Source organism: Bos grunniens, chromosome 9, assembly GCF_055505025.1.
Source record: "Bos grunniens cultivar Pamir isolate PY7600 chromosome 9, Bosgru_T2T1.0, whole genome shotgun sequence".
Taxonomy (NCBI): domain Eukaryota; kingdom Metazoa; phylum Chordata; class Mammalia; order Artiodactyla; family Bovidae; genus Bos; species Bos grunniens.
The window spans coordinates 66,675,320-66,702,160 of record NC_141173.1 but is presented as its reverse complement, the minus strand read 5'-3'; the positions used below and the strand labels follow the sequence as shown (position 1 = coordinate 66,702,160).

Sequence of the window (26,841 nt, the reverse complement as noted above, 5' to 3'; positions counted from 1 at the left end):
TGGGGTCACAAAAAGTCGGACACGACTGAGCGACTGATCTGATCTGATCTGATAGTATATCCTATCAAAATGTTATAGAATTTGCACACAGGGAAATCCACTGTTTCTCGTATACAGATCTATGGATGTTGACAAATGCATAGAGTCATATCCCTAGCACATTCCCCAATGGCTCAAGTGATAAAGAATCTGCCTGCAGTTCAGGAGACACAGGAAATTCAGGTTTGATCCTTGAGTCGGGAAGATCCCCTGGAGGAGGGCACAGCAGCCCACTTCAGTATTCTTACCTGGAAAATCCCATGGAGAGTGGAGCCTAGTGGGCTACAGTCCAGAGGATTACAAAGAGTCAGGCATGGCTGAGCATGCACACATGTGTTCCCAGCACCATAGTATCACATACAACAATTCTGTCACAGAAATATTTACCCCTTCTTACTACCCTTTGGTACTCAACCTTTTCTCCAGACCCAGTTACTGGCAATGACAAATGTGGTTTTCATCCCATATTTTTGTCTTTTCCATAATTTCATATGAAGAGTATCACACCCCATGTTGCTCTTGAATTTTTGTTGTTTAACAAATGCACTTGACCCTTTTTTGTTTCCTGTATCAATAATTTGTTCCTTTTTATGATCGACTAGAGTTCCATTATGATAAACTATGCACTCTAGTTTATCCATTCACCTGTGCAACAACTTCTGGATTGTTTTCCATTTTTAGTTTATTTTGTGTGTGTGTGTGTTAGTTACTCAGTCGTGTCTGACTCTTTGTGACCCCCATGGACATAGCCCACCAGGCTTCTCTGTCCTTGGGATTCTCCAGGCAAGAATAATGGAGTGGGTAACCCTTCCCTTCTCCAGGGGATTTTTCTGACCCAGGGATCAAACCTGGGTCTTCTACACCACAGGCAGACTCTTTACTATCTGAGTCACCAGTGAAGCCCAGTTTTATTTTAGCGACTATTAAAGTTACTATTGATGTACAAAGATCTGTATAGTCAAAGCTATGGTTTTTTCAGTAGTAATGTATGGATATGAAAGTTGGACCATAAAGAAGGCTGAACACCAAGGAATTGATGCTTTTGAACTGTGGTGTTGGAAAAGACTCTTGAGAGTCCCTGGGACTGCAAGGAGATCAAACCAGTCAATCGGAGATCAAACCAGTCAATCCTAAAGGAAATCAATCCTCAATATTATTAGAAGGCCTGACACTGAAGCTGAAATGCCAGTATTTTGGCCACCTGATGCAAAGAGCCAACTCATTAGAAAAGACCCTGATGCTGGGAAAGATTGAGGGCAGGAGAAGGGGATGACAGAAGATGAGATGGTTGGATGGCATCACTGACTCAATGGACATGAGTTTGAGCAAGCTCTAGAAGATGGTGAAGGACAAGGAAGCCTGGCATGCTGCAGTCCATGGGGTCACAAAGAGTTGAACATGACTGAGCGACTGAACAACAGCAATAACAATTGATGTACAGGAAAGATTTTTTTTTTTTGAAGTAAAATTTCAAATCACTTGGGGAAGTATCTAGATAAAAAAATATCACTTGAGTCATATGTAAACCTATGTTTAACTTTATAAGACATAGACAAACTATTTTCCAACAAAGCTCTACTATTTTGCATGTCCATTTGCAATAACTGAGAGTTTCTGTTGCTGCCCATCTGGCCAGCATTTATTAATATCAGTTTTTTTCCCTCAGTATTAACCATTGAAATAGGTGTGCTTTGGTATTTTATTGTGGTTTTAACTTACGTTTTCCTAGTGACAAATTATATTGAACATCTTTTCATGTGTTTATTTGTCAATCATATATCTTTTTGATGAGGTATCTGTTCAAACCCTTTGTGTGTGTGTGTTAATTGCTCAGTCGTGTCTGATTCTTTGCGACCCCATGGACTCCCAGGTTCCTCTGTCCATGGAATCCTCCAGGCAAGAATACTGGAGTGCCGGAGTCCAACTCCAGCAGCCAGGGATTCAACCTGAAGAGATGACGGTGTCGGCCAATGAGACAGCCTCTCAGTTTTCTATGGACTGCCTGTTTATTCCAAGTTTAAGATTCTCTTTTATACTTTTACAAAAAACATTAGGCCAGAGGTTTGACATTTTCAGTTCCCCCTCTCCCAGATTTATTATCTCCATAAATCATTGTTGCTCTTCAAACAGAGTTCCTGCTTCAGTGATTCTCTCGGAATCAGCCTTATCATCTATTATCTACCTCTTCTAATATGTCCTATAGTTAACTTGTGATTACATTGTAGCTCATGCTACATTCCTCAATTTACTACTTATCTTCCTAAATCCTGTTTGCCCCTAACATCCTGAGCTCACTATCTCTTAAAAAGGCTTCTAGCTATAGTGTCTCTAAAAATTCCTAACTTCTATAAGCTATAGTAAAATATGCTAACTTTACAACATTCCTTAAATCTTTAACTTCTAACTGTTCTAATTATTTCTAAGCCCTAAATTCAGTAAATGCCTTTGCCATAAACATTCTCCTCACAAATAGGCTTCAGATATCAATCTCTCCCATGGCCTCAAGCTACGGCCTATGTGCTCATCCTGGAACACTCTTTTGTAAAAGTCCTTGAACAAACGTCAAAAATTAACTTTATGAATTATTTTCTGAACACAACTGCAGAAGGCTTTGTGCCTTCTCATGCTCCTCTTAAGAACAGTAAGCACCTTAACATTCCTTTTCAGTCAACTCAGCTGAGGAGAGGAAAAGACAAGTCAGAATTACAAGGCCTAACTCCTTCATCCCAGGATCCGTGCCTGCGGAATGAGGAGAGGGGGCTGGGGACCGTGCCTCCATTTTGTCACTAATGCCTAACGCGGCTCCCGACACTGGAGTGGGTTGCAATTTCCTTCTTCAGGGATCTTCTGGATCCATGGATTGAACCCAGGTCTCCTGCATTGGCAAGCAGATTCTTTACCACCTGAGCCCCCAGGGAAGCTCTTTTACCCATTTTTAATTGGGTGTACTGTTTTCTAAATCTTAAGTTTTACGAATTCCTTATGCATTCTAGATATAAGACCTACAGTAGCTACGTTATTTGCAGATACTTTCTGTTAGTGACTTTCCTTTTTATTCTCTTAACAGTGTCTTTTGCTGAGCAAGAAATTTGATTTTGGTAAATCTCTGTCTGTCTACCTATCTACATACATGTGCTTTTTTTTTTTTTTTTTAGATTGTGCTTTCAGTGTTATATCTAAAAACATCACTAAAATCAAGATCATGGAGATTTTTTCCCTATGTTTTCTTCTGAAAGTTTTAGTTGTGCAGTTTATATTTTGTCAGTAATCCATTTTGAGCTAATTTTTATACAAACTGTGAGGCATAACCCAGGATTTATATTTTTGCATATGGATATCCATTTACTCTAAGCAACATTTCTTAAAAATATTCCAATTGAACTGCCTTTGCACCTTTGTCAAAAATAAATTGACAGTGTTTGTATCATCTATTTCTCAGTTCTCTGTTCTGTTCCATTGATCTATCCTTTCATTAATACTATACTGTCTTAATTACTCTAACTTTATAATGTCTTGAAATCAACTAGTTTTCCAACTTCATTCTTTTTTGAGGGGGGGGGCGGGGGCATTTGTTTTAACTATTTGAGTTCCTTTGCCTTTCCATATAAATTTTATAATCCATATAAATTTTGAGCAATGTAAACATGGCTCATTCACATTTGCAAGAAGCTTGTTTTGAGACATAATGTGGGCTGCATCAACTGAATCTATGTTTCAAATTCAGGAGAATTTACATCTTGACTAATATTGAGTCTTAGGCTCAATAAACATATCGCTTATTATCAATGACTTAGATTCATACTTTTGGTGATTGCTTCAGGGTTATAACATACATAATTAACTTATCCCAGTCAGCTTCCAAGTGATTTTTATACCATGGCATGTATAGTATAAGCATCTTAATATATGTCCATTTTCACCTTCTAGGATAATATATTTACCTTGTGTATAAGTTATGAACCTCATGGTACATTTTCACCATTTTTGTTCAAATAGCTGGTTATCTTTTCAGGGTTTTACATTTTAAGGAAAAAAGTCGTGTGTGTTTGTCCATGCAACTGCTATTTATTGTGTTCTTCTCACCTTTCTGCAGATCTACATTTCCATAAGATTTGCTCTTCCTTCTGCCTAAGCATCCTTTAACATTTCCAGTGCTGTGGCTCTGCAGATGACCAATTCTTTAGCTTGGATATGTTTGAATGCTTCTTTATTTTATTTCTTTAAAAAATATTTTTGGTTATTATTTTTTTTATTTACTCTAGGTTATTATTTTTTTATTTAAAGGTATTGCACTATGTTACTTGCATTGTGTGTGTGTGTGTATGAGAAGAAATCAGCTTATCTTTGTTTATTTTTTACATAATATGTTTTTAAGCCTCTCTGATACTAAGGTTTTACCTTAATCACTGGTTTTGAATTATTTAATTATGATATGCCTTGTTTTGTTTTCTTCATGGTTATTTTAAATGGAGTTCATTCATCTTGTTGGATGTATGAGTTATCAGTTCAGTTCAGTTCAGTTGCTCAGTCATGTCCAACTCTTTGTGACCCCATGAATCGAAGCACGCCAGGCCTCCCTGTCCATCAACACCTGTGTCCACCAACACCTGGAGTTCACTCAAACTCATGTTCATCAAGTCGGTGATGCCATCCAGCCATCTCATCCTCTGTCGTCCCCTTCTCCTCCTGCCCCCAATCCCTCCCAGCACCAGGGTCTTTTTCAATGACTCAACTCTTCGCATGAGGTGGCCAAAGTATTGGAGTTTCAGCTTCAGCGTCAGTCCTTCCAATGAACACCCAGGACTGATCTCCTTTAGGATGGACTGGTTGGATCGCCTTGCAGTCCAAGGGACTCTCAAGAGTCTCCTCCAACACCATAGTACAAAAGCATCAATTCTTTGGCGCTCAGGTTTTTTCACAGTCCAACTCTCACATCCACACATGACCACTTGAAAAACTATAGCCTTGACTAGACGGACCTTTGTTGGCAAGGTAATATCTCTGCTTTTTAATATGCTATCTACGCTGGTCATAACTTTCCTTCCAAGGAGTAAGCGTCTTTTAATTTCATGGCTGCAATCATCACCTGCAGTGACTTTGGAGGCCCCAAAAATAAAGTCTGACACTGTTTCCACTGTTTCCCCATCTATTTCCCATGAAGTGATGGGACCAGATGCCATGATCTTAGCTTTCTTAATGTTCAGCTTTAAGCCAACTTTTTCACTCTCCTCTTTCACTTTCATCAAGAGGCTTTTGAGTTCCTCTTCACTTTCTGCCATAAGGGTGGTGTCATCTGCATATCTGAGTTTATTGATATTTCTCCTGGCAACTTGATTCCAGCTTGTGCTTCCAGCCCAGCGTTTCTCATGATGTACTCTGCAGAGAAGTTAAATAAGCAGGGTGACAATATGCAGACTTGACGTACTCCTTTTCCTATTTGGAACCAGTCTGTTGTTCCGTGTCCAGTTCTAATTGTTGCTTCCTGACCTGCATATCGGTTTCTCAAGAGGCAGGTCAGGTTGTCTGGTATTCCCATCTCTTTCAGAACTTTCCACTGTTTATTGTGATCCATACAGTCAAAGGCTTTGGCGTAGTCAATAAAGCAGAAATAGATGGTTTTCTGAAACTCTCTTGCTTTTTCGATGATCCAGCAGATGTTAGCAATTTGATCTCTTGTTCCTCTGCCTTTTCTAAAACCAGCTTGAACATCTGGAAGTTCACGGTTCACATAATGCTGAAGCCTGGCTTGGAGAATTTTGAGCATTACTTTACTAGTATGTGAGATGAGTGCAATTATGCGGTAGTTTGAGCATTTTTGGCATTGCCTTTCTTTGGGATTGGAATGAAAACTAATCTTTTTCAGTCCTGTGGCCACTGCTGAGTTTTCCAAATTTGCTGGCATATTGAGTTCAGCACTTTCACAGCATCATCTTTCAGGATTTGAAATAGCTCAACTGGAATTCCATCACCTCCACTAGCTTTGTTCGTAGTGATGCTTTCTAAGGCCCACTTAACTTCTCATTCCAGGATGTCTGGCTCTAGGTCAGTGATCACACCATCGTGTTTATCTTGGTTGTGAAGATCTTTGTACAGTTCTTCTGTGTATGCTTGCCACCTCTTCTTAATATCGTCTGCTTCTGTTAGGTCCATACTATTTCTGTCCTTTATCGAGCCCATCTTTGCATGAAATGTTCCCTTGGTGTCTCTAATTTTCTTGAAGAGATCTCTAGTCTTTCCCATTCTGTTGTTTTCCTCTATTTCTTTGCATTGACCACTGAGGAAGGCTTTCTTATCTCTCCTTGCTATTCTTTGGAACTCTGAATTCAGATGCTTATATCTTTCCTTTTCTCCTTTGCTTTTTGCTTCTCTTCTTTTCACAGCTATTTGAAAGGCCTCCTCAGACAGCCATTTTGCCTTTTTGCATTTCTTTTCCATGGGAATGGTCTTGATCCCTGTCTCCTGTACAATGTCATGAACCTCGGTCCATAGTTCATCAGGCACTCTATCTATCAGATCTTGTCCTTTAAATCTATTTCTCACTTCCACTGTGTAATCTTAAGGAATTTGATTTAGGTCATACTGAATGGTCTAGTGGCTTTCCCCACTTTCTTCAATTTCAGTCTGAATTTGGCAATAAGGAGTTCATGGTCTGAGCCACAGTCAGCTCCCGATCTTGTTTTTGCTGACTGTATAGAGCTTCTCCATCTTTGGCTGCAAAGAATATAATCAATCTGATTTCGGTGTTGACCATCTGGTGATGTCCATGTGTAGGGTCTTCTCTTGTGTTGTTGGAAGAGGGTGTTTGCAATGACCAGTGCGTTCTCTTGGCAAAACTCTATTAGCCTTTGCCCTGCTTCATTCCATATTCCAAGGCCAAATTTGCCTGTTACTCCAGGTGTTTCTTGACTTCCTACTTTTGCATTCCAGTCCCCTATAATGAAAAGGACATCTTTTTTGGGTGTTAGTTCTTAAAGGTCTTGTAGGTCTTCATAGAACAGTTCAACTTCAGCTTCTTCAGCATTACTGGTTGGTGCATAGGCTTGGATTACGGTGATAGTGAATGCTTTGCCTTGGAAACAAACAGAGATCATTCTGTCGTTTTTGAGATTGCATCCAAGTACTGCATTTTGGACTCTTTTGTTGACCATAATGGCTACTCCATTTCTTCTAAGGGATTCTTGCCCACAGGAGTAGATATAATCGTCATCTGAGTTAAATTCACCCATTTCAGTCTAGATTCCTAGAATGTCGACATTCACTTTAGAAAATTTTCAGCTACTATTTCTAAAATAATTTTATCTTGCCCCTTCTTCTGGGACTAATATCACATATATTTTATGGTGATTGGAGTTCACCCACAGCTCACTGATGTCTTGTTCATTTTTTAATTATTTTTTTCTTTGTTCCTTGTAGGTTCTTTTGTTATGTCTTCAAGTTTACTAATCTTCTTTCAGCACTTAGTGGTTGTTAATATCACCAGTTGTTTATCTAATTGGTTGTATATTTGTCATCTCATACATGGTAGTTTTTATCTCTAGGAGTTTGATTTGAGTAGTTTTTATTTTGTTTCTATGTTTCATGTTATAGTATGATGTCATAGAAAGATTCTTGGGCTTTGTTCTTGGTTTCTGAAATAAAGACACTAAAATCCTTGGAATTTCTTAAGTGATACATGATAAGATTCTCTTTCGTTGTAATACAATGTTTCTTGGAGACTTCGATAGCTTTCGGATGGGGATGGTTACCAGAAAGACCAAGTTCTGATTGGAAACTGAGAACTTTCAGTCCTATCCTCAACCTTCAAGGGCGGGAGATTAAATTAACTGCTAATGACCAGTAATTTCATCAATAAATTCTATGCACTCAAATCCCACCAAAAAGTCCTAAATGAGTTCCCAGCTCAGTGAAAACATAGAAGTACTGGGAAATGTATGTGCACAGAATGGACATGGAAACTCTACTTCCCTCACCCTGCCTTTTGTGTATCTTTCCATTTTTACTTCCTGAGCTTTATTCTTTATAACGAACCTATAATAGTAAATAAAGTGCCTTCCCAAATTCTGCAAGCCATTCTAACTAATTATTGGGCCTGAAAGAGGTAGATTGTGGAAACACCTCCAACTTCATAGTCAAGTTAAACAGAAGAGTGAGTAACCTAGGGGCCTGATCTTATGACTGGCGTCTGATCTGAGAAGTTTTGTGGGACCGAGCTCTTAAACTAGTGGAGTCTTAAGATAACTCTGGGTAGTTAGTGTCAAAATTGAATTACATTATAGAATACCCAGTTGAAGAATTGATTGGTATGAGGAAAAAACCCAACACATTTGGTATCAGAAGTGTTGTGACTAAAAATAGCTCACATAGCCAATAAATCACTGCAAAATACAATGTCATGAAGTTTTGCCAAATGTTTTCTTCTAAGAGTTTTATTTTAAGCTCTTACTTTTAGATTTTTGCTCCATTTTGAGTTATTTTTTGTAAATGGTATGAGGATCCACCTTTATTCTTTTGCATGTGGGTATCCAATTTTCCATGTACAAGGGTTTGAAAAGAGTGTCTTTTTCCCATTGAATAATCTTTGAAACCTTGCTGAAGATCACTTGACCATAAATGTAAGTGTTCATTTGGGGGTTTTTATTTTGTTCCATTCATCTATTTGTCTTTTATATTAGTGTCATGCTGTTTTGATTATTATAGCTTTATAATAAGGCTTGAAATCAGGAAGTATAAGGGCTCTAACTTGGTTCTTTTGTTGAGATTGTTTTCGATAATCAAGGTCCTTTCAGATTCCAAGTGAATTTTAGGATGGATTTTTCTGTTTTTGCACTAAACACCATTGGGATTTTATAGATCATTTTGGATAGTTTTGACATCTTCACAATAGTAAGTCTCTAATTCATGAATAGAGGTATTTTTCCATTTATTTGCCTCTTCTTTATTTCAGGCACTTTTTATTGTTTTCAGTATACAAGTCTTTAGTTTCTTTCAGTTTACTTTAGGTTGTATTGTGGTAAAGAACCTGCCTGACAAGGGAGGAGATATAAGAGACATGGGTTTGATCCCTGGGTTGGGAAGATCCCCTGGAGTGGAAATGGCCACCTACTCCAGTATTCTTGTCTGGAAAATTCCATGGACAGAAGGCTGGCAGGCTACAGTCCATGGGGCCACGAAGAGTCAGACTTGACTAAGTGACTGAGCACAATAATATTTAATTCTTTTTGATAGTATTGTAAATAATTTTCTTTTCAGATTGCTTATTGTAACTGCACAGAAACATAACTCATTTTTGTGTCTTGATTTTATATACTGTGACTTTGCTGAACTTTTTTATTAGTTCTATCAGCTATTTTGTGGAAATCTGTGGATTCTTTCTCTTATTCCACATATGAGACTATATCATCAAAGAATGGAGATAATTTTATTTTTTCCTTTCCAATTTGGATACTATTTATCTATTTATTTGTTTCCTAATTACTCTGGCTAGAATTCCCAGGTCCATGTGGCAAAATGGGGCATTCTTTCTTGTTCCTTTAAGTATTATAATCTTTGACTGGATGATAGACATACTTCTATTTCTCCCCTTTATGCATTTATTGTTATAGATTCTACTTTCACATGTTTTAAATGCTGCGATATTGAAATTGTTATTTTTAAGTCAATAATCTCTTAGAGACTTAAATAATATTAAGAAAAAATATCTCATATATTTACACATGTAGTTATTATGTCTGGTAGTCTTCTGGTATCATCTTTATTCTACTTGAAGAACATCCATTAATAATTCCATGTAGTGAGTATCTATGATGTATTGATTTAGAATTTGTATGCTTTAAAAAGTCTTTATGTAGCTTTCATTTTTTGAAAAATATTTTTGGTAAGTATAGAAGCAGGTTCTTTTTTTTTTTAAGTGATTTACAGATGCTGCTCTCTTGTTTTTACTGTTTCCAGTGACTTTTTAGTAGTGGTTGATTTTAAAATGTTCTCTTTATGATTGAATTTGATATTTATAATTTGATTATAATGTGTATTGGCAGTTATAGTCTTTATTTTTTGTTGAGTTTCTTAGACTGGTTTTATACATTCAATAAAATTTATTTCTCTTAATTTCAGTTCTTATTTGATAATTCTAATATATTTTCAATTCTGTGTTGTTTTTATTTGTTGCTCTTTCTCTCAATATTGGTCATGTTTTACTAATTTTGGCATGCTGAAAATTTTTGATTGCATGACACAGGCCTAAAATATTTGTTACTGTTCTGTAGGTTAAGTGAAAATGTATATGTTAAATTAAATGTAAAAGTTTTTTTTTTAATTTTTAATTTTTATTCCTGAAATACATTAGACAATACAAGAGCAGTACTGACTGAAGGATAAGACTCTTCTATGTACGCTACACAAAGCTCTACATTTTAGACATAACCATAATTTCTATCCATATGTAAGCACCAAGCAATATGCCTAAATTTTTTTGGCCCTGTTTTTATAATCTTTAAAATAGTGATAAGAATCTTTTAAATAGTGATAATAGAATAATTGTAAAATTACATGAAATAATAATTTTAAAAAGCCTAACAAGTAATCAGAGGTAAATAAATGCTAGTTCTTTTCCCTCCCTACCACTAAGCTATCAAGTCAACAAAAAAGTACACTACAAACTGTACTGGATCATAGAGAAGCTTTAAGTTTCATCTTCTAATCTGTCCTAAGGGGAAAAATATGGTTTTGTCCTCTTGGCAGAGTGGGGGTAGTGTCACCTGAGAGATATCTTTTACATAGAAATAGAACTATTGAAGAGTGAGATCACCAAGAGGGGGACATAGACAGTTCTGTCACAAGAACAGGGCTAACATCTATTAGGGACAAGACAGCAGTGAGAGAATCCTAAAATACGGACATGAGGCTGAGCCCATCCCTACACTTCAGAGACCCAAGCATAGTCACTCAACCAAGATCAGACAAGGGAGCCAAGAACACTCAATGCAGAAAAGACAATGTCTTCAATAAATAGTATTGCAATAATTGAATAAATATAAGTGAAAGGATGAGACTGGACCGGTATCTTACACACTTATAAAAATTAACTCAAAATGAATCAAAGACTTAAATGCAATACTTGAAAACATGAAACTCCTTGAAGAAAATTCTAAAAAAAAAAATATAGGAACAAAGCACACCATTATGAGTTTTGTCAATACTATTCTGAAATGATACAAAAAGCACAGGAAACAAATCCCAAAATAAACAAACAAGACAACATCAAACTAAAAAACAGAAGCAATCACCAAAGTGAGAAGACAGTGTACATAATGGGAAAAAAATATTTGCAACCCATGTATCTGATAAGTGACTAATATCCAAAATATACAAACAACTCATATAATTCAGAAAAAAGATAGCCATTTCCCCAAAGAAGATGCACAAAAGATCAACACGTACATAAATAGATGCTCATTATTGCAATTTATTAGGAAAATGCAAATGTAAAACAAAATGAGTTATCACCTCACACTATTAGAATATGAACTGTCAAAAAGACAAGAGATAACAAATGGTGGCTTGAATATGAAGAAAATGAAACTCTGTGCACTGTGGGGAGCAGGGATAGTAAATTGGTACAACCACTAGGGAAAACATTATGGAAGGGCCTCAAAAAATAAAAAATAGAGCTACCATATGATCCAACAAATCTACCTCCAGAAGTATATCCAAAGGGAAACAAAAACACTAATGAAAAGATATCTAAAACCCCAACTTCATAGCAGCGGTGTTTACAATAGCTAAGACAGGGAAACCTAAATGTCCATGGAAGGATGAAAGGCTAACGAAGTTCTGGTAAATACATACAATGGAATATTATTTAACCTTAAAGTGCAAAGAAAAGCAAACATTTGCTACCACATGGATAGAGGACCTTTAAGGCATTATGCTAAGTGAAATAAGGCAGAGAAAGACAAATACTGTATGATCTCACTTATATCCAAAATCTGAAAAAAAAACAAAACAACAATACTTGTAGAAAAAGTATTCATAGTACCTTTAGAGAGAGTTCCAGAAAAACCTCTACTACTGCTTTATTGACTATGCCAAAACCTTTGACTGTGTGGATCACAACAAACTGGAAAATTTGTAAAGAGATGGGAACACCAGACCACCTTACCTGCCTCTTGAGAAATCTGTATGCAGTCATGAAGCAACAGTTAGAACCGGACATGGATCAACAGACTGGTTACAAATTGGGAAAAGAGTACCTCAGGGCTATATATTATCCTGCTTATTTAACTTGTATGCAGAGTACATCATGCGAAATGCCAGACATTTTGTACAAGCTGCAATCAAGATTACCAGGAGAAATATCAATAACCTTAGATACACAAATTATACCACTCTTATGGCAGAAAGTGAAGAGGATCTAAAGAGCTTCTTGATGAAAGGGGAAGAGGAGAGTGAAAAAGCTGGCTTAGAACTCAACATTCAGAAGACTAAGATCATGACATCTGGTCCCATCACTTAATGGCAAATAGATGAGGAAACAATGAAAATAGTGACAGACTTTATATTTTGGGCTCCAAAATCACTGCAGATGGTGACTGAAGCCATGAATAAAAGACACTTGCTCCTTGAAAGAAAAGCTATGACCAACTTAGACAGCATATCAAAAAGCAGAGACATTACTTCCCCAACAAAGGTCCACCTAGTCAAAGGTATGGTTTTTCCAGCAGTCATGTATGGATGTGAGAATTGGACCATAAACAAGGCTTAGCATCAAAGAATTGATGCTTTTGAACTGTGGTGTTGGAGAAGACTCTTGAGAGTCCCTTAGACTGACAGGAAATCAAACCAGTCAATCCCAAAGGAGATCAGTCCTGGGTGTTCATTGGAAGGACTGATGCTGAAGCTGAAACTCCAATACTCTGGCCACCTGATGTAAAGAACTGACTCATTGGAAAAGACCCTGATGCTGGGAAAGATTGAAGGCAGGAGGAGAAGGGGATGACAGAAGATAAGGTTGCTGGATGGCATCACCAACTCAATTTACATGAGTTTGAGCAAGCTCCAGGAGTTGGTGATGGACATGGAAGCCTGGCGTACTGCAGTTCATGGGGTTGGAAAGAGTTGGATATGATAGCAACTGAACTGACCAACTGTAGAAAAAGAGCTAATACTTGTGGTTACCAGAAGAGGCAGTTAGGAGGATAGAGAACAGAAGGAAACTGGACAGAAAGTACAAACTTCCAGTTACAAGATAAGTACTAGGGATGTAATGTTCAAGATAACTATAGCTAACACTGCTATATAATATATTTAAAAATTGTGAAGACAGTAAATCTTAACAGTTCTCATCACAAGAAAAGTGTTTTCCCTTTTTGTCTTTCTTTTCTTTTTATTGTATTTAGGTGGGAGGATGGATGATGGCTGAAACTATTGTGATAATCATTTTACAATACATGTAAATCAAACTGTAATGCTGTATGCTTAAATTTAGGCAATGATGTATGCCAGTTGTTTTTCAATAAAACTGGAAAACAATGAAAGAATTTGGGTTAAATTTAATACAATGTTTTAGGAAAACTGACAATGTTTAGGTAATTTAAGCCACAGGAAATAATTGTCTATCAGCAAAACATAATCTGTGCAAATGATTTATTTGAAGTGTTTTGTAACAGCCTTTAACAGTTTTAATCACTAAATCTATATTGGCAGATGCTCATTTATTTGCTCATTAATTCAGATTCTAGTTGAACCTGCTCAGGTATTCATAATTCTCTAGTTGGCCCAAGGACTTCCTCCCGTCTGCTATATAACTTGCTTTTGTTTGAGACTTACGCTTAAGTACAACAGGCAGTGAGAGGATGTGGTCTTCTTTGGTGATCCCCACTTTTCTTTTCCTGAGCTTTTCTTCTGTGGGATTGGCCCCAGATCCAGGGTCAACCACCCATGAAAATGACAACTACCCACCTTTTTGGGACCAAATTGATGGAGACATAGCAGAATTTCCAGTGCAGAATAACAAGATAATTGTTGATCCCTGGAAATATATGGATCGACTAAGAATATTTAAGATCCTTATAACAGAATCAAACAAATATTTTGCTTCATTTGGAAAAAACAATACAGGCAATGTGTTTTGGGCATTGACTTTATTATATGGAAGGCTATTTAAAACAGGTATGTACATTTGAATTATTCCCAAGGAAAATTGCTTTTCTCTTTCTTTGATGCTAGGAGTGGCATTACAGCTAATCTATTTAAGTGTTACTGTCTGAATGCTCATGCATTCAGTCAATATAACCAATGCAGTCAATATAATCGTTTATCTTTAAGTACTCAGACTTTCGTAATACCTAATCAAATACTTCTCTTAATTAGTAAAGTTATTTGTCACACCTTTGTTTTACATTTTACAGACGTTCTGGTTTAAACATAAATTCCTGCAGCTTTTAAAATAAATTCCTGTAAACTGAAAAAGCTTATTGTTTGAAGAAGAAATGTCCCCTTCTAGATGAAAAAAATCTTGTTTTTTACAAAGCCTGACAGGCTACTCAGATAAATGTGATACTATAAATATCTCTGTTTCATGGGGTAAGCTTATTATAGGAAATAAGACAGAATTTCTTTTAGCTATGAAATCCAAAGTGAGGTTTCACACAAACTAAGGTAAGGAACATATTTTCCCTTAAAAGCCTGGGCTTTGCCTCATAAATATTAGTGGAAAGAGTAATAAGATATGGCCCTCACTGCACAGTCTCTTTCCTGTTAGTTGTTAGGTTCAAGCAGAAAAAAAGGGCTGAAAACAGGGAAGAACTGGTCCAGAATGCAGCATGCTCTTCCTGCACTTAAACAAGTAGGATGGGGAGTCAAGTGTGATGTTCAAAACTCAGCATCCTCTCTGAGAAAGGGAGAAAGCTTCTCTCTTTTCTGCCTCAATTGGGGTGAATTTCTCCATCTGTATTTTGCTCTCACTACTTCTTCAATCAATTATCTTGGTATTGAGATTCTGGAACTGAATCAGCTTCCCATTCTCATGAAATTCTTTTTTAAATTGTCTTCTTTGGATGTTACTAGATGGAGTCTGGAATGAACCAAGGACTAGAAAGTGGTGCTTTCATATAGGAAAAAAAAAAAAAAAACCTTTGCACATTTGAATTATTGCAATGAAGTCTTGATTGATTTAGGAAGAAAAGAAGGACCCACAGAGACTGCCTTGTGAAACACTCTGCAGGTCCAGCTTAGTCAAGAAGGAGTTGGTAAAGAAGATAAATATGGTATAAAGAAAATAATAAAGAAAAATAAAAAAATAGAAAAAAATTCAAGAAAGGGTATGTACAGGCTGGAATTTCTGAGAAGCTTTGAGCTCTCAAAGTGAGTGAAATGCTATTCATATGAATGGACCATATCATTAACAGGCATAACCCTCTTCTTACTCTTTTGGGGGGAGCATATGAGTCTTTTCCTCTCTTATGACTTTCTATTCAAGGTTTAACTCTTTTCACCTACTCTGTTTACTCTGTAGATAGATTTGCAGAGCCTCCCAATAGTTCGCGCTGTGCTTATGAGTCTGGAATCTCTAGCTGCATATCTATCAACAGTGGCTGGGGAGGTAAGTGTTATATTTCACCATGCTTCTTTATTGATCTTTGGTTGTGGGCCTTGCTACCTCTGCTTTTCTATGGGATAGGCTAAGTTGGGTTAAATCTCGATATTTCCTTTGTAAACATATACAATTTTCTGTGCAATCTCCTAGGAAATGATCAACTAAAAAAAAAAAAACATGAATGATAAATCTGCTATGGTGATATTTAAATTAATGATGTATAGCACATTATCATTTTGTGTCAGACATGTGGACATATGCTCAGTCGTGTCCAACTCTTTGAGACCTCATGGACTGTAGCCCAGCAGGCTTCTCTGTTCAAGCAAGAATACTGGAACAGATTTCCGTTTCCTACTCCAGGGGATCTGCCTGATCCAGGGATTGAATCCCCATCTCTTGCCATCTCCTGCATTTGCAGGCGGATCCTTTGTCACTGCACCACCTGGGAAGCCATTGTTCATTTTAGATAGAAACTGGACTGTGAAGAAGGCTGAGCGCCGAAGAATTGATGCTTCTGAACTGTGGTGTTGGAGAAGACTCTTGAGAGTCCCTTGGACTGCAAGGAGATCCAACCAGTCCATTCTAAAGGAGATCAGCCCTGGGAGTTCTTTGGAAGGAATGATGCTAAAGCTGAAACTCCAGTCCTTTGGCCACCTCATGCGAAGAGTTGACTCATTGGAAAAGACTCTGATGCTGGGAGGGATTGAGGGCAGGAGGAGAAGGGGACAACGGAGAATGAGATGGCTGGATGGCATCACTGACTCTCTGGACGTGAGTCTGAGTGAACTCTGGGAGTTGGTGATGGACAGGGAGGCCTGGCGTGCTGCAATTCATGGGGTCGCAAAGAGTCGGACACGACTGAGCAAGTGAACTGAACTGAACTGAAGTAAATTCATATACAACTTTCTGCACCCAGAATGTGCCCCTAATAGAAACTTTCCTGACTGTGTTTAACCCTAAGTTCTCATAATCATATGCATCTCCTAGAGCCAACAAATTCAACATGATAGTTCAGAGAATAAAGAAGATAAATATAGATTAAGCTTTAGTCATTTGGTTAACTCCTACTTTGTATATATAGTTAATGGCTCCAGATGTCTCCATCTTATTTTTTTACAGGCATTAGCTACTATGTGGTTATGATGTATTTCCTTGCTGCAATTGAATCTGAGTTTTTGGGTAGTTTGCCATATGAGGTAGAGTTACTATCTCGAGAGGAGTACAGATCTAACTTCTGTTACTCAATTGAGGAATGCCGTGCAGCGCATCCACAAATTATGGATATAGCCAACAGGTTTTATAAGGTAAAAGAATGCAATGATATTTTTATGAATGGAATGAATGAAAACACTGAATGAAGTTCTTCTGTTGGGATTTAAGATTTAAAAATAGACTAAACTTCACATTTATAATTATTTGAAATTATGTTAGAGTTTTGTCCCTCCCCCCTGTAATCGTTCTACTTAGTATCCTGAAGTGTTCCTAATGGTTAATAGCAAATTGGCATAATTGTATTTATAAAAACATTTTTCAATAGAATTCAGGTAATAATCACCAAATTATGTTTGCCTCGGCAAATAGAACAGCATAAATCTTCCTACAAAGCAAACAAAGTTAAATGACATCTTTAAGTGTTAAAATCTATTCTGAAAATAAATTTCATTTCTAAACAATCAGCTAGATGAGGATGTCACATGTTCTTTCTCAGGAATTCATGATACTGGTAATTAAATGTATTTTAATTTACTTTAGAATCTTTTAATGACATAGATCTTATTCATTCTGCAGTATCTGCTGTCCAGAAAGATAGTTTCCACTACCAGTGGTATTCCTCAGTATGACACAGATGAGGACACAGCGATCTTTAAGATGTGGGTGGCCCATCAAGCTGCCATTGATGTGGCAAAACCGATGTTCAGTGATGTGTAAGAGAATTGCTTTATGTGATGTAACTAAACTCTGTTTGTTTGTTTTTTTCTGGCATAGTAAAACATAATGTTTAAGTTTTGGTTGCCTCAAATGTTCATTGCTCATATTTTCCATAATATCAGGAAACAGTTTTTCCATTTTTATTTGCAGTTCATCTAAGAGTCACATATCACATATCTTGAATGTAGCTTTTCTTAGTTTATACTTGTCAGTTCACTCTTTCAATGATGTGTCCTTAATTTGAAAAGTTTTCAGTGTAGACCAATTTCTTAATTGTTTTCCTTTAATATTTAATTCTTTTTCTGGTTTTAAAGAAAAAACCTACCCAGTGATTTTCAATGGCTTGGGTTTTTTTTTTTTTTTGTATGTTTCTCTGTGTGTGTAGAGTCCTATTTATTAATAGTTCATCACTAACTGTGATGTTTCTTCTCTCACTCTACAATATTATCAAAGACTCTTCTCATCATGTCACATTAGAGCAATACCTCTCAAAATCAATCATTGCCTTGAGTCTTCCCTTCTTATTAGGAACTTGGGCTGCCATCACCAAATACTATAAATTAGTTGGTTTACATCACAGAAATTTATTTTCTCACAGTTCTGGAGGCTGTAAGTTCAGAACTAGGGTGCCAGCATGGTCAACTTCAGCTGAGGGCCCTCTTTCTAGCTTGCAGATGACTGCCTTCTTGCATCATAGCATCTGTGTCTTCACATGGAGAAGAGAGAGAGAGAATCTGCACTCTAGTCTCTCTTCCTCTTTAATATGAACTTCAACATGTAAATTTTCAAAATATCATACCTTTTTTCTTAAATTTTGAATTCATGATTTCTCAGTATTGTTGTCCACTCTGACATCATAGAACATGTTTTTAATATTTTATTCAGTTTTTATGGTTGTTTTCTGCAAGAGAGAATTGAGCATGCCTTTTAAGTCTTTAAATTAGATGAACTCAAGAGAAACCATCTGTTGTTTGTTTGTCCCCTGGCCTTGGTCCCTGTTATGTCCTATTCAAGAAGGTGATTTGATTACAATGGCAAATTTCTAGTCCACTTCTTATTTCCTAGGAATTAGGAGCAATTATCAGAGAAGGCAATGGCACCCAACTCTGGTAATCTTGCCTGGAAAATCCCATGGATGGAGGAGCCTGGTAGGCTGCAGTCCATGGGGTCGCTAAGAGTCAAGACACGACTGAGCAACTTTATTTTCACTTTTCACTTTCATGCATTGGAGAAGGAAATGGCAACCCATTCCCGTGTTCTTGCCTGGAGAATCCCAGGGACGGAGGAGCCTGGTGGGCTGCTGTCTTTGGGGTGGCACAGAGTTGGACACCACTGAAGTGACTTAGCAGTAGCAGCATATAAGCATATACACACAATAAACATGAGTCAATGATGTATGTTGTTGAAGGATTTTCAGAAATTACTATTAGATAACCTATCTGTTATACTGGCTTATGGTATCCAACCCCTGAACTGTGTTTGTGGAAAACAAGTGACGTTAGACATTAGTGGCACAGAAATTAGATATAGGAGAAACACAATGAGAAAGCACCAAGAGTAAATCTAGTGGAAGTAAGAGTTGGTTAAGATGCTACAATTTTTTAAAGTTGTGATTCAAAGTTTTGCTGTCTCTGCTGCTATGTAATAGATTCTTCCCTGTGGCTCAGAGGGTAAAACATCTGCCTGTATCCAGGAGATGAGGGTTCACCCGCTGGGTGGGAAAGATCCCCTGGAGAAGGAAGTGGCAACCCACTCCAGTAACCTTGCCTGGAAAATCCCATGGAGGAAGGAACCTGGTAGGCTACAGTCTTTGGGGTAGCAAAGACTCGAACATTACCGAGTGACTTCACTTTCACTTAGATTCTTCAGCTAATGTAGGCACAATGTAGAAGATAGTGTGAGGATTAATTACAATATAATGAAACTGTAGGTTCAGTTCAGGCAACTATTTAATAAATAGCATAAAATTCCTAAGGAACATGGGAGAAAAGACACATTTAGAATTTAATTTGCGTTTAAATGAAGTATTTTGTCACTCATGCAGCTAACTTTGTGTCCTTCCTTTAGCTCATTCTATTCTTCTGAAACTGAACGAGACTTCACCATGGACTTTCTACTGGCCACAGAATTTTTTGAGGCAGCATTATATCGCCCATACTTTGAAAGTTCAGCAGAATTCCTAGTGGGTTTCCCACACAGGCTACTCACAGATCAGGATCGCAATGTTCTCATGAGTAACTTCAGCAGACGGGAAAAAGCATTGATTACTGTAGCAAAACTCACTACAAAAATAAACAAAAGCACAGGTATGGTTATGAGTTATACTATCCATGAAGCCTAAGTGAACCAAAGTCATTTGAGAACAAAATATATTTAATAACTCTTTAAACAGGAATGATTATCTGCTATATTATAAATATATTGAGTAATATTACGACAGTTACTAAAAACTACCCTTCCAGGACCTCACATATCATGTAGCTTCTGAAATAGTGACAGTTTTAAAATCGACACTTTTATATGTCTCTTCCTAAAATTCCTATTGCTACCCCCAAAATATTCTGGGTTCTTGCTTAGGATTCAAAATTGCTAGTCTGTGAAAATCTGGCTCTTCATTATTGTTGTGTCATTCTCCCTAGTGTAAAGTGTGCTCATCCACCAAGACAGAGAAGATAAGAAACAGAGATGGTTGGGCTGGAAGTAGGAAGACTGGGTGCAGACAGACAGTTATATAAAATTTTTGAGCATCAGTTAAATAATGGATATTAAGCTTTCTGTCTTCACACATCATTTTATTTGTTGTCCTTAGGTACAGTATGAATTTCATAACATTGTTTACATTTTTAAAGAAAAAGTTCATTTGACATTAAATAACATGTCCAAAATGATATACTTTGTAAGTAGCTGAAGCAAACTTAAACTACAGCTTGTTTAAATTCAGTTTTTGAGGTTTTCATTTTTCTTCACTATCTAATATAACCTGCGTTGAAAATATGAAAGTTTTGATGAACTAGTGAATCTTACACATTTAAATCTCAATCATTTAGAATTAGAACTGTGGAGTCTCTTCAGTACCAGCCCATTTTTTCATGGATTAATCCTAAAGATCAGGGAAGCTAAGTTGCAAATATCACTTAGTTTTAGGGACAGTTGAACAGCAACCAGGTCTCCTTCCTCGCAGGAAAAGGTTCACTCTAGAAACAAAACATTACAAACAAGAGTAAGAAAGGAGTTATGATGGGTCTCAACAATTTGTGCTTAACTTATTCCATAAAATATTGTGGTTATTACATTGTGTGAGAATTTTTTGAATACATCTCATTCTCAAATAAGGGAAACAGCTCATCATTTATTATATATGCTGCCAAATGAGCAGAAGAGAAATAGCCCTTCTTTTATGCTGTTAGATTGTCCAACACAATGCATTTCCCTGTATCCTTTGACAAGCCTAATGGTCAGACAGTGTTACTAATATATTACAAGTCCTGTAATTAGGATTTTTATCTTATTTTGTATATTTTTAGATTTCAAAGTTGCATTCATAATTTTACTAACTGGAAACATAAATGTTTTGATTTTCACAGGAGGTTTATTATTAACAATTTGGAAGAAGCTCATGACTTCAAAATTTGCTCGAGCTACGGGACGTTTCTTCATTAAAAGGCTACTCTTAATACCAATTGAGTAGCCTAAATTTATGTTATTATGTGTAGATTAGTTTAATTCTATGAATAAAAGCAATCAAATGTTATAATGACTGCGAAAAGTTTGTTATTCTTATTATCCCTGCTTCATCTTTGTATTTTCAAAGTACCAGCCAATAATCCCCCTGCCAACCTCCCCTCAGAATTGAGCTACCAACCTGGTTGAAGCTAATTAGTTTCATAGAATGCCTGAGTTACACATGAATAGGTCAATATCTGTGCCAAAGACAGGTTACACTATTGATATTTAAGATTTTGATACTATCTTCAATGCTCATTCATAGATTGCCAGGTAAGCAGGGAAAATTCTCCTCTGAGATATTATTCTTATAAGATACAACTTTGGGCATTGAAGACACATTTTAAGTAATTTATATGCTAGGACTGAACTCCAAGTACATTGCCATATGAGCACATTTTTCAATTCATGTAATGAATAAGGCTGCTGTTTTAGTATTTGAGCACATGGAGAAATCATTTCACCATCAAGTAGAAAATTTCTGAGCTACTCTAGTGTAAGACCCAGTTCCCCCCTCAGTCAGTCTCTCCAGTGAGGGAGCTTCCATAAGTCTCTTATCCTTCTCTATCAGAGGGCAGACATACTGAAAACCACAATCACAGAAAACTAACCAATTTGATCACATGGACCACAGCCTGTGTTAATGAAACTATGAGCCATGCCATGTAGGGTCACCCAAGATGGATGGGTCATGGTGGAGACTTTTGAGAAAACATGGTCCGCTAGAGAAGGAATGGCAAACCCCTTCAGTAATCTTGCCTTGAGAACCCCATGAACAGAATGAAAAGGCAAAAACATAAAACACTGAAAGATGAACACCCAGGTCAGTACATGCCAAATATGCTATTGGAAATCAGTGGGAAAATAACTCCAGAAAGAATAAAGAGACAGATTCAAAGCAAAAACAACACCCAGCTGTGGATGTGACTGGTGATGGAAGTAAGGTCCAATGCTGCAAAGAGCAATATTAGGTCCATGAATCAAGGCAAATTGGAAGCGGTCAAACAGGAGATGGCAAGAGTGAACATCAACATTTTAGGAATCAGCGAACATGGACTGGAATGGGTGAATTTAACTCAGATAGTCATTATATGTACACTGTGGGCAAGAATCCCTTAAAAGAAATGGAGTAGCCATCATAGTCAACAAAAGAGCCTGAAATTCAGTACTTGGATGCAATCTCACAAACGACAGAACATCTCTGTTTGTTTCCAAGGCAAACCACTCAGTATCACAGTAATCCAAGTCTATGCTCCAAACAGTAATGCTGAAGACACTAGAGCTGAATGGTTCTATGAAGACCTATAAGACCTTCCAGAACTAATACTCCCCCCCAAATATCCTTTTCATTATAGGGGACTGGAATGCAAAAGTAAGAAATCAAGAAATACCTGGTGTAACAGGCAAATTTGGCCTTGGAGTACAGAATGAAGCAGGGTAAAGGCTAATTAGAGTTTTGCCAAGAGTATGAACTGGTCATAACAAACACCCTCTTTCAACAGCACAAGAGAAGACTACACATGGACATCACCAGATGGTCAACACCGAAATCAGATTCATTATATTCTTTGCAGTCAAAGATGGAGAAGCTCTATACAGTCAGCAAAAATAAGACCAGGAGCTGACTGTGGCTCAGATCATGAAACCTATATTGCTGAATTCAGACTTAAGTTGAAGAAAGTAGGGAAAACCACTAGACCATTGAGGTATGACCTAAATCAAATCCATTATGATTATACAGTGGAAATGAGAGATAGATTCAAAGGATTACATCTGATAGACAGAGTGCCTGATGAACTATGGATGGAGGTTCATGGCATTGTATAGGAGGCAGGGATCAAGACCATCCCCAAGTTAAAGAAATCCAAAAAGGTAAAATGGTTATCTGAGGAGGTCTTGCAAATAGCTGTGAAGAGAAGAGAATTGAAAGGCAAAGGTGAAAAGGAAAGATATACCCATTTGAATGCAGACTTCCAAAGTATAACAAGGAGAGATAAGAAAGCCTTTTTCAGTGATCAATGCAAAGAAATAGAGGAAAAGTATAGAATGGGAAAGACTAGAGATCTCTTCAAGAAAATTAGAGATACCAAGAGAACATTTCCTGCAAAAATGGGCACAATAAAGGACAGTAATGGTATGGACCTAACACAAGCAGAAGATATTAAAAAGAGGTGGCAAGGATACACAGAACTACTATACAAAAAAGATCTTCACGACCAAGATAATCACAATGGTGTGATCACTCACCTAGAGCCAGACGTCCTGGAATGTGAAATCAAGTGGACCTTAGGAAGCCTCACTATGAACAAAGATAGTGGAGGTGATGGAATTCCAGTGGAGCTATTTCAACTCCTGAAAGATGATGCTGTGAAAGTGCTGCGTTCAATATGCCAGCAAATCTGGAAAACTCAGCAGTGTTCACAGGACTAGAAAAGTTTAGATTTCATTTCAATCCCAAAGAAAGGCAATGCCAAAGAATGCACAAGTCCACTCATCTCACACACTAGTAAAGTAATGCTCAGAATTCTCCAAGCCAGGCTTCAACAGTACATGAACCATGAAATTCCAGATGTTCAGGCTGGATTTAGAAAAGGCAGAGGAACCAGAGATCAAATTGCCAACATCTGTTGGATCATCAAAAAACCAAGAGAGTTCCAGAAAAACATCTATTTCTGCTTTATTGACTATGCCAAAGCCTGTGAATATGTGGAATATAACAAACTTGAAAATTCTTAAAGAGAAAGAAACACAAGACCACCTGACCTGCCTCATGAGACACCTGTATGCAGGTCAGGAAGCAACAGTTAGAACTGGAAAAGGAAAAATAGACTGGTTTCAAATGCGAAAGGAGTACATCAAGGCTATAAATTGTCACCCTGATTATCAAACTGATATGCAGAATACATCATGAGAAATGCTGGGCTGGATGAAGCACAAGCTAGAGTCAAGATTGCAGGGAGAAATATCAATATGCAGATGACACCACCCTTACGGCAGAAATTGAAAAAGAACTAAAGAGCCTCTTGATGAAAGTGAAAGAGGAGAGTGGAAAAAGTTGGCTTAAAAATCAGCATTCAGAAAATGAAGATCATGGCATCTGGTCCCATCACTTCATGGCAAATAGATGGGGAAAGAGGGGAAACAGTGGCAGACTATTTTCTTTGGCTCCAAAATCACTGTAGATGGTGACTGAAACCATGAAATTAACAGATGCTTGCTCTTTGGAAGAAAAGCTATGACCACCTTAGCATATTAAAAAGCAGAGACATTACTTTGCCAACAAAGGTCCATCTAGTCAAACCTATGGTTTTTCCAGTAGTCATGTATGTATGTGAGATTTGGACAATAAAGAAAGCTGAGTGCTGAAGAATTGATGCTTTTAAACTGTGGTGTTGGAGAAGACTCTTGAGAGTCCCTTGGACTGCAAGGAGATCAAACCAGTTCATCCTGAAGGAAATCTGTCCTGAATATTCATTGGAAGGACTGATGCTGAAGCTGAAACTCCAATACTTTGGCCACCTGATGTGAAGAACTGACTCGTTGGAAAATACCCTAACGCTGGGAAAGATTGAAGGCAGGAGGAGAAGGGGTGACAGAGGATGAGATGATTAGATGGCATCACCAACTCAATGGACCTGAGTTGAGTTAAATCTGGGAGTTGATGATGGACAGGGAGGGCTGATGTGCTGCAGTCCATGGGGTCGCAAAGAGTTGGACACGACTGCGCAAATGAATTGAACTGAACTGATGCTGAGAAAGTTTGAATGCTGGAAGAGAAGGGAATGCCAGAGGATGAGATGGTTGGATGGCATCACCTACTCAATGGACATGAGTTTGAGTAAACTCCGGGAGTTGCTGATGGATAGGGAGGCTTGGTGTGCTGCAGTCCATGGGGTTGCAAAGAGTCAGACATGACTGAGCAACTGAACTGAACTGAACTCTAGTGTAAACTAAACAAAACTAAAAATTTCCTTTTAAATATAATTTTTGTTATAATTGGAGCCCTTAAATGAAAAATGCACATAATAAAAATGAGTTCAAATTATCTGAAACTCACCATATTTAAATCAATGCTAATGGCACTAATCAAACTATGTAGGCTAATTATCTTCTGGTGTTTCTGACCACCTGTCACACCTTTTCCCAATATTGTGCCACTTTTTAATTTCCCTTCAAAACCCAGTATTCCTTAACTACCTCTCCACCAAAGCGGCCTCCTATGAAAATAAATGATGTTTTATATTATCTGTTGTTCCCCATGAGAAGGACATATTAAGCAAAAGCCACTTTTTGAAAGTCAAAATAGGTTTATCAATGTCTCAATACAAGTGAGATATCTTTGAAAGTGAGAGTGAAAGTGAAGTCGCTCAGTCGTGTCCTACTCTTAGCGACCCCATGGAGGTCACCAGGCTCACCAGGCCCTCAATCCATGGGATTTTCCAGGCAAGAGTACTGGAGTGGGGTGCCATTGCCTTCTCTGTTAACAGTGGCTAGGCACATTATATTTACTTGGAGCTGGTATACTTGGTGACAGTCTTAGTGCCCTCAGACACGGAGTGCTTAGCCAGCTCCCCAGGTAGCAGCAAGCGCACGGCAGTCTGGATCTCCCTGGGTGTGATAGTCGAGTGCTTGTTGTAATGCGCCAGGCGCAATGCCTCGCCAGCTATGCGCTCAAAAGTGTCGTTGAGGAAGGAGTTCATGATTCCCATGGCCTTGGACGAGATGCCGGTGTCCAGATGGACTTGCTTCAGCACCTTGTACACGTACACGGAGTAGCTCTCCTTGCAGCTGCACTTGCACTTCTTGCCATCCTTCTTTTGGGCCTTGGTCACAGCTTTTTTTAGATATCTTTTTGTAAAAATAAAACTAATAACTGAAGTGACAAAATGTATCAAACCCTAAAAATACCCAAATCACCAAAACAAACTTGCGATAGAAGAAAAAGGTAGAAGTATCACACTTTCTAATTTAAAACTATAAACTGAAATCAGTAGTGGCCACAGTCCTGGAAAAGGGCAGTTTTCATTCCAATCCCAAAGAAGGACAATGCCAAAGAATGTTCAAACTACCATATAATCATGCTCTTTTCATATGCTGCTGCTAAGTCACTTCAGTCATGTCCGACTCTGTGCGACCCCATAGACAACAGCCCACCAGGCTCCCCTGTCCCTAGGATTCTCCAGGCAAGAACGCTGGAGTGGGTTGCCATTTCCTTCTCCAATGCATGAAAGTGAAAAGTGAAAGTGAAGTCGCTCAGTCCTGTCTGACCCTCAGTGACCCCATGGACTGCAGCCTTCCAGGCTCCTCCATCCATGGGATTTTCCAGGCAAGAGTACTGGAGTGGGGTGCCATTGCCTTCTCTGCATTTCATATGCTAGCAAGTCAATATTCAAAATCCTTCAAGATAGGCTTCAACAGTATATGAACTGAGAACTTCCAGGTGTATAAGCCGGGTTTACAAAAAACAGATGAACCAGAGATCAAATTGCCAACATTCATTGGATCCTGAAAAAAGCAAGGGAATTCCAGAAAAACATCTGCTTCTTCTTCATTGACTA

At 37.7% G+C, this 26,841-nt stretch overlaps 1 protein-coding gene across 1 annotated transcript; it reads left to right on the top strand.

Moving 5' to 3' along the window:
- Positions 1 to 13,889: 13,889 nt before the first annotated feature.
- LOC147366079 (protein LEG1 homolog) lies at positions 13,890 to 21,248 on the top strand. The gene is made up of 6 exons (XM_086316171.1): positions 13,890 to 14,205; positions 15,551 to 15,637; positions 16,751 to 16,935; positions 17,420 to 17,556; positions 19,628 to 19,866; positions 21,085 to 21,248. The coding sequence occupies exons 1-6, from the start codon at positions 13,890 to 13,892 to the stop codon at positions 21,246 to 21,248; spliced, it is 1,128 nt and encodes a 375-aa protein (XP_086172297.1).
- Positions 21,249 to 26,841: the final 5,593 nt, after the last annotated feature.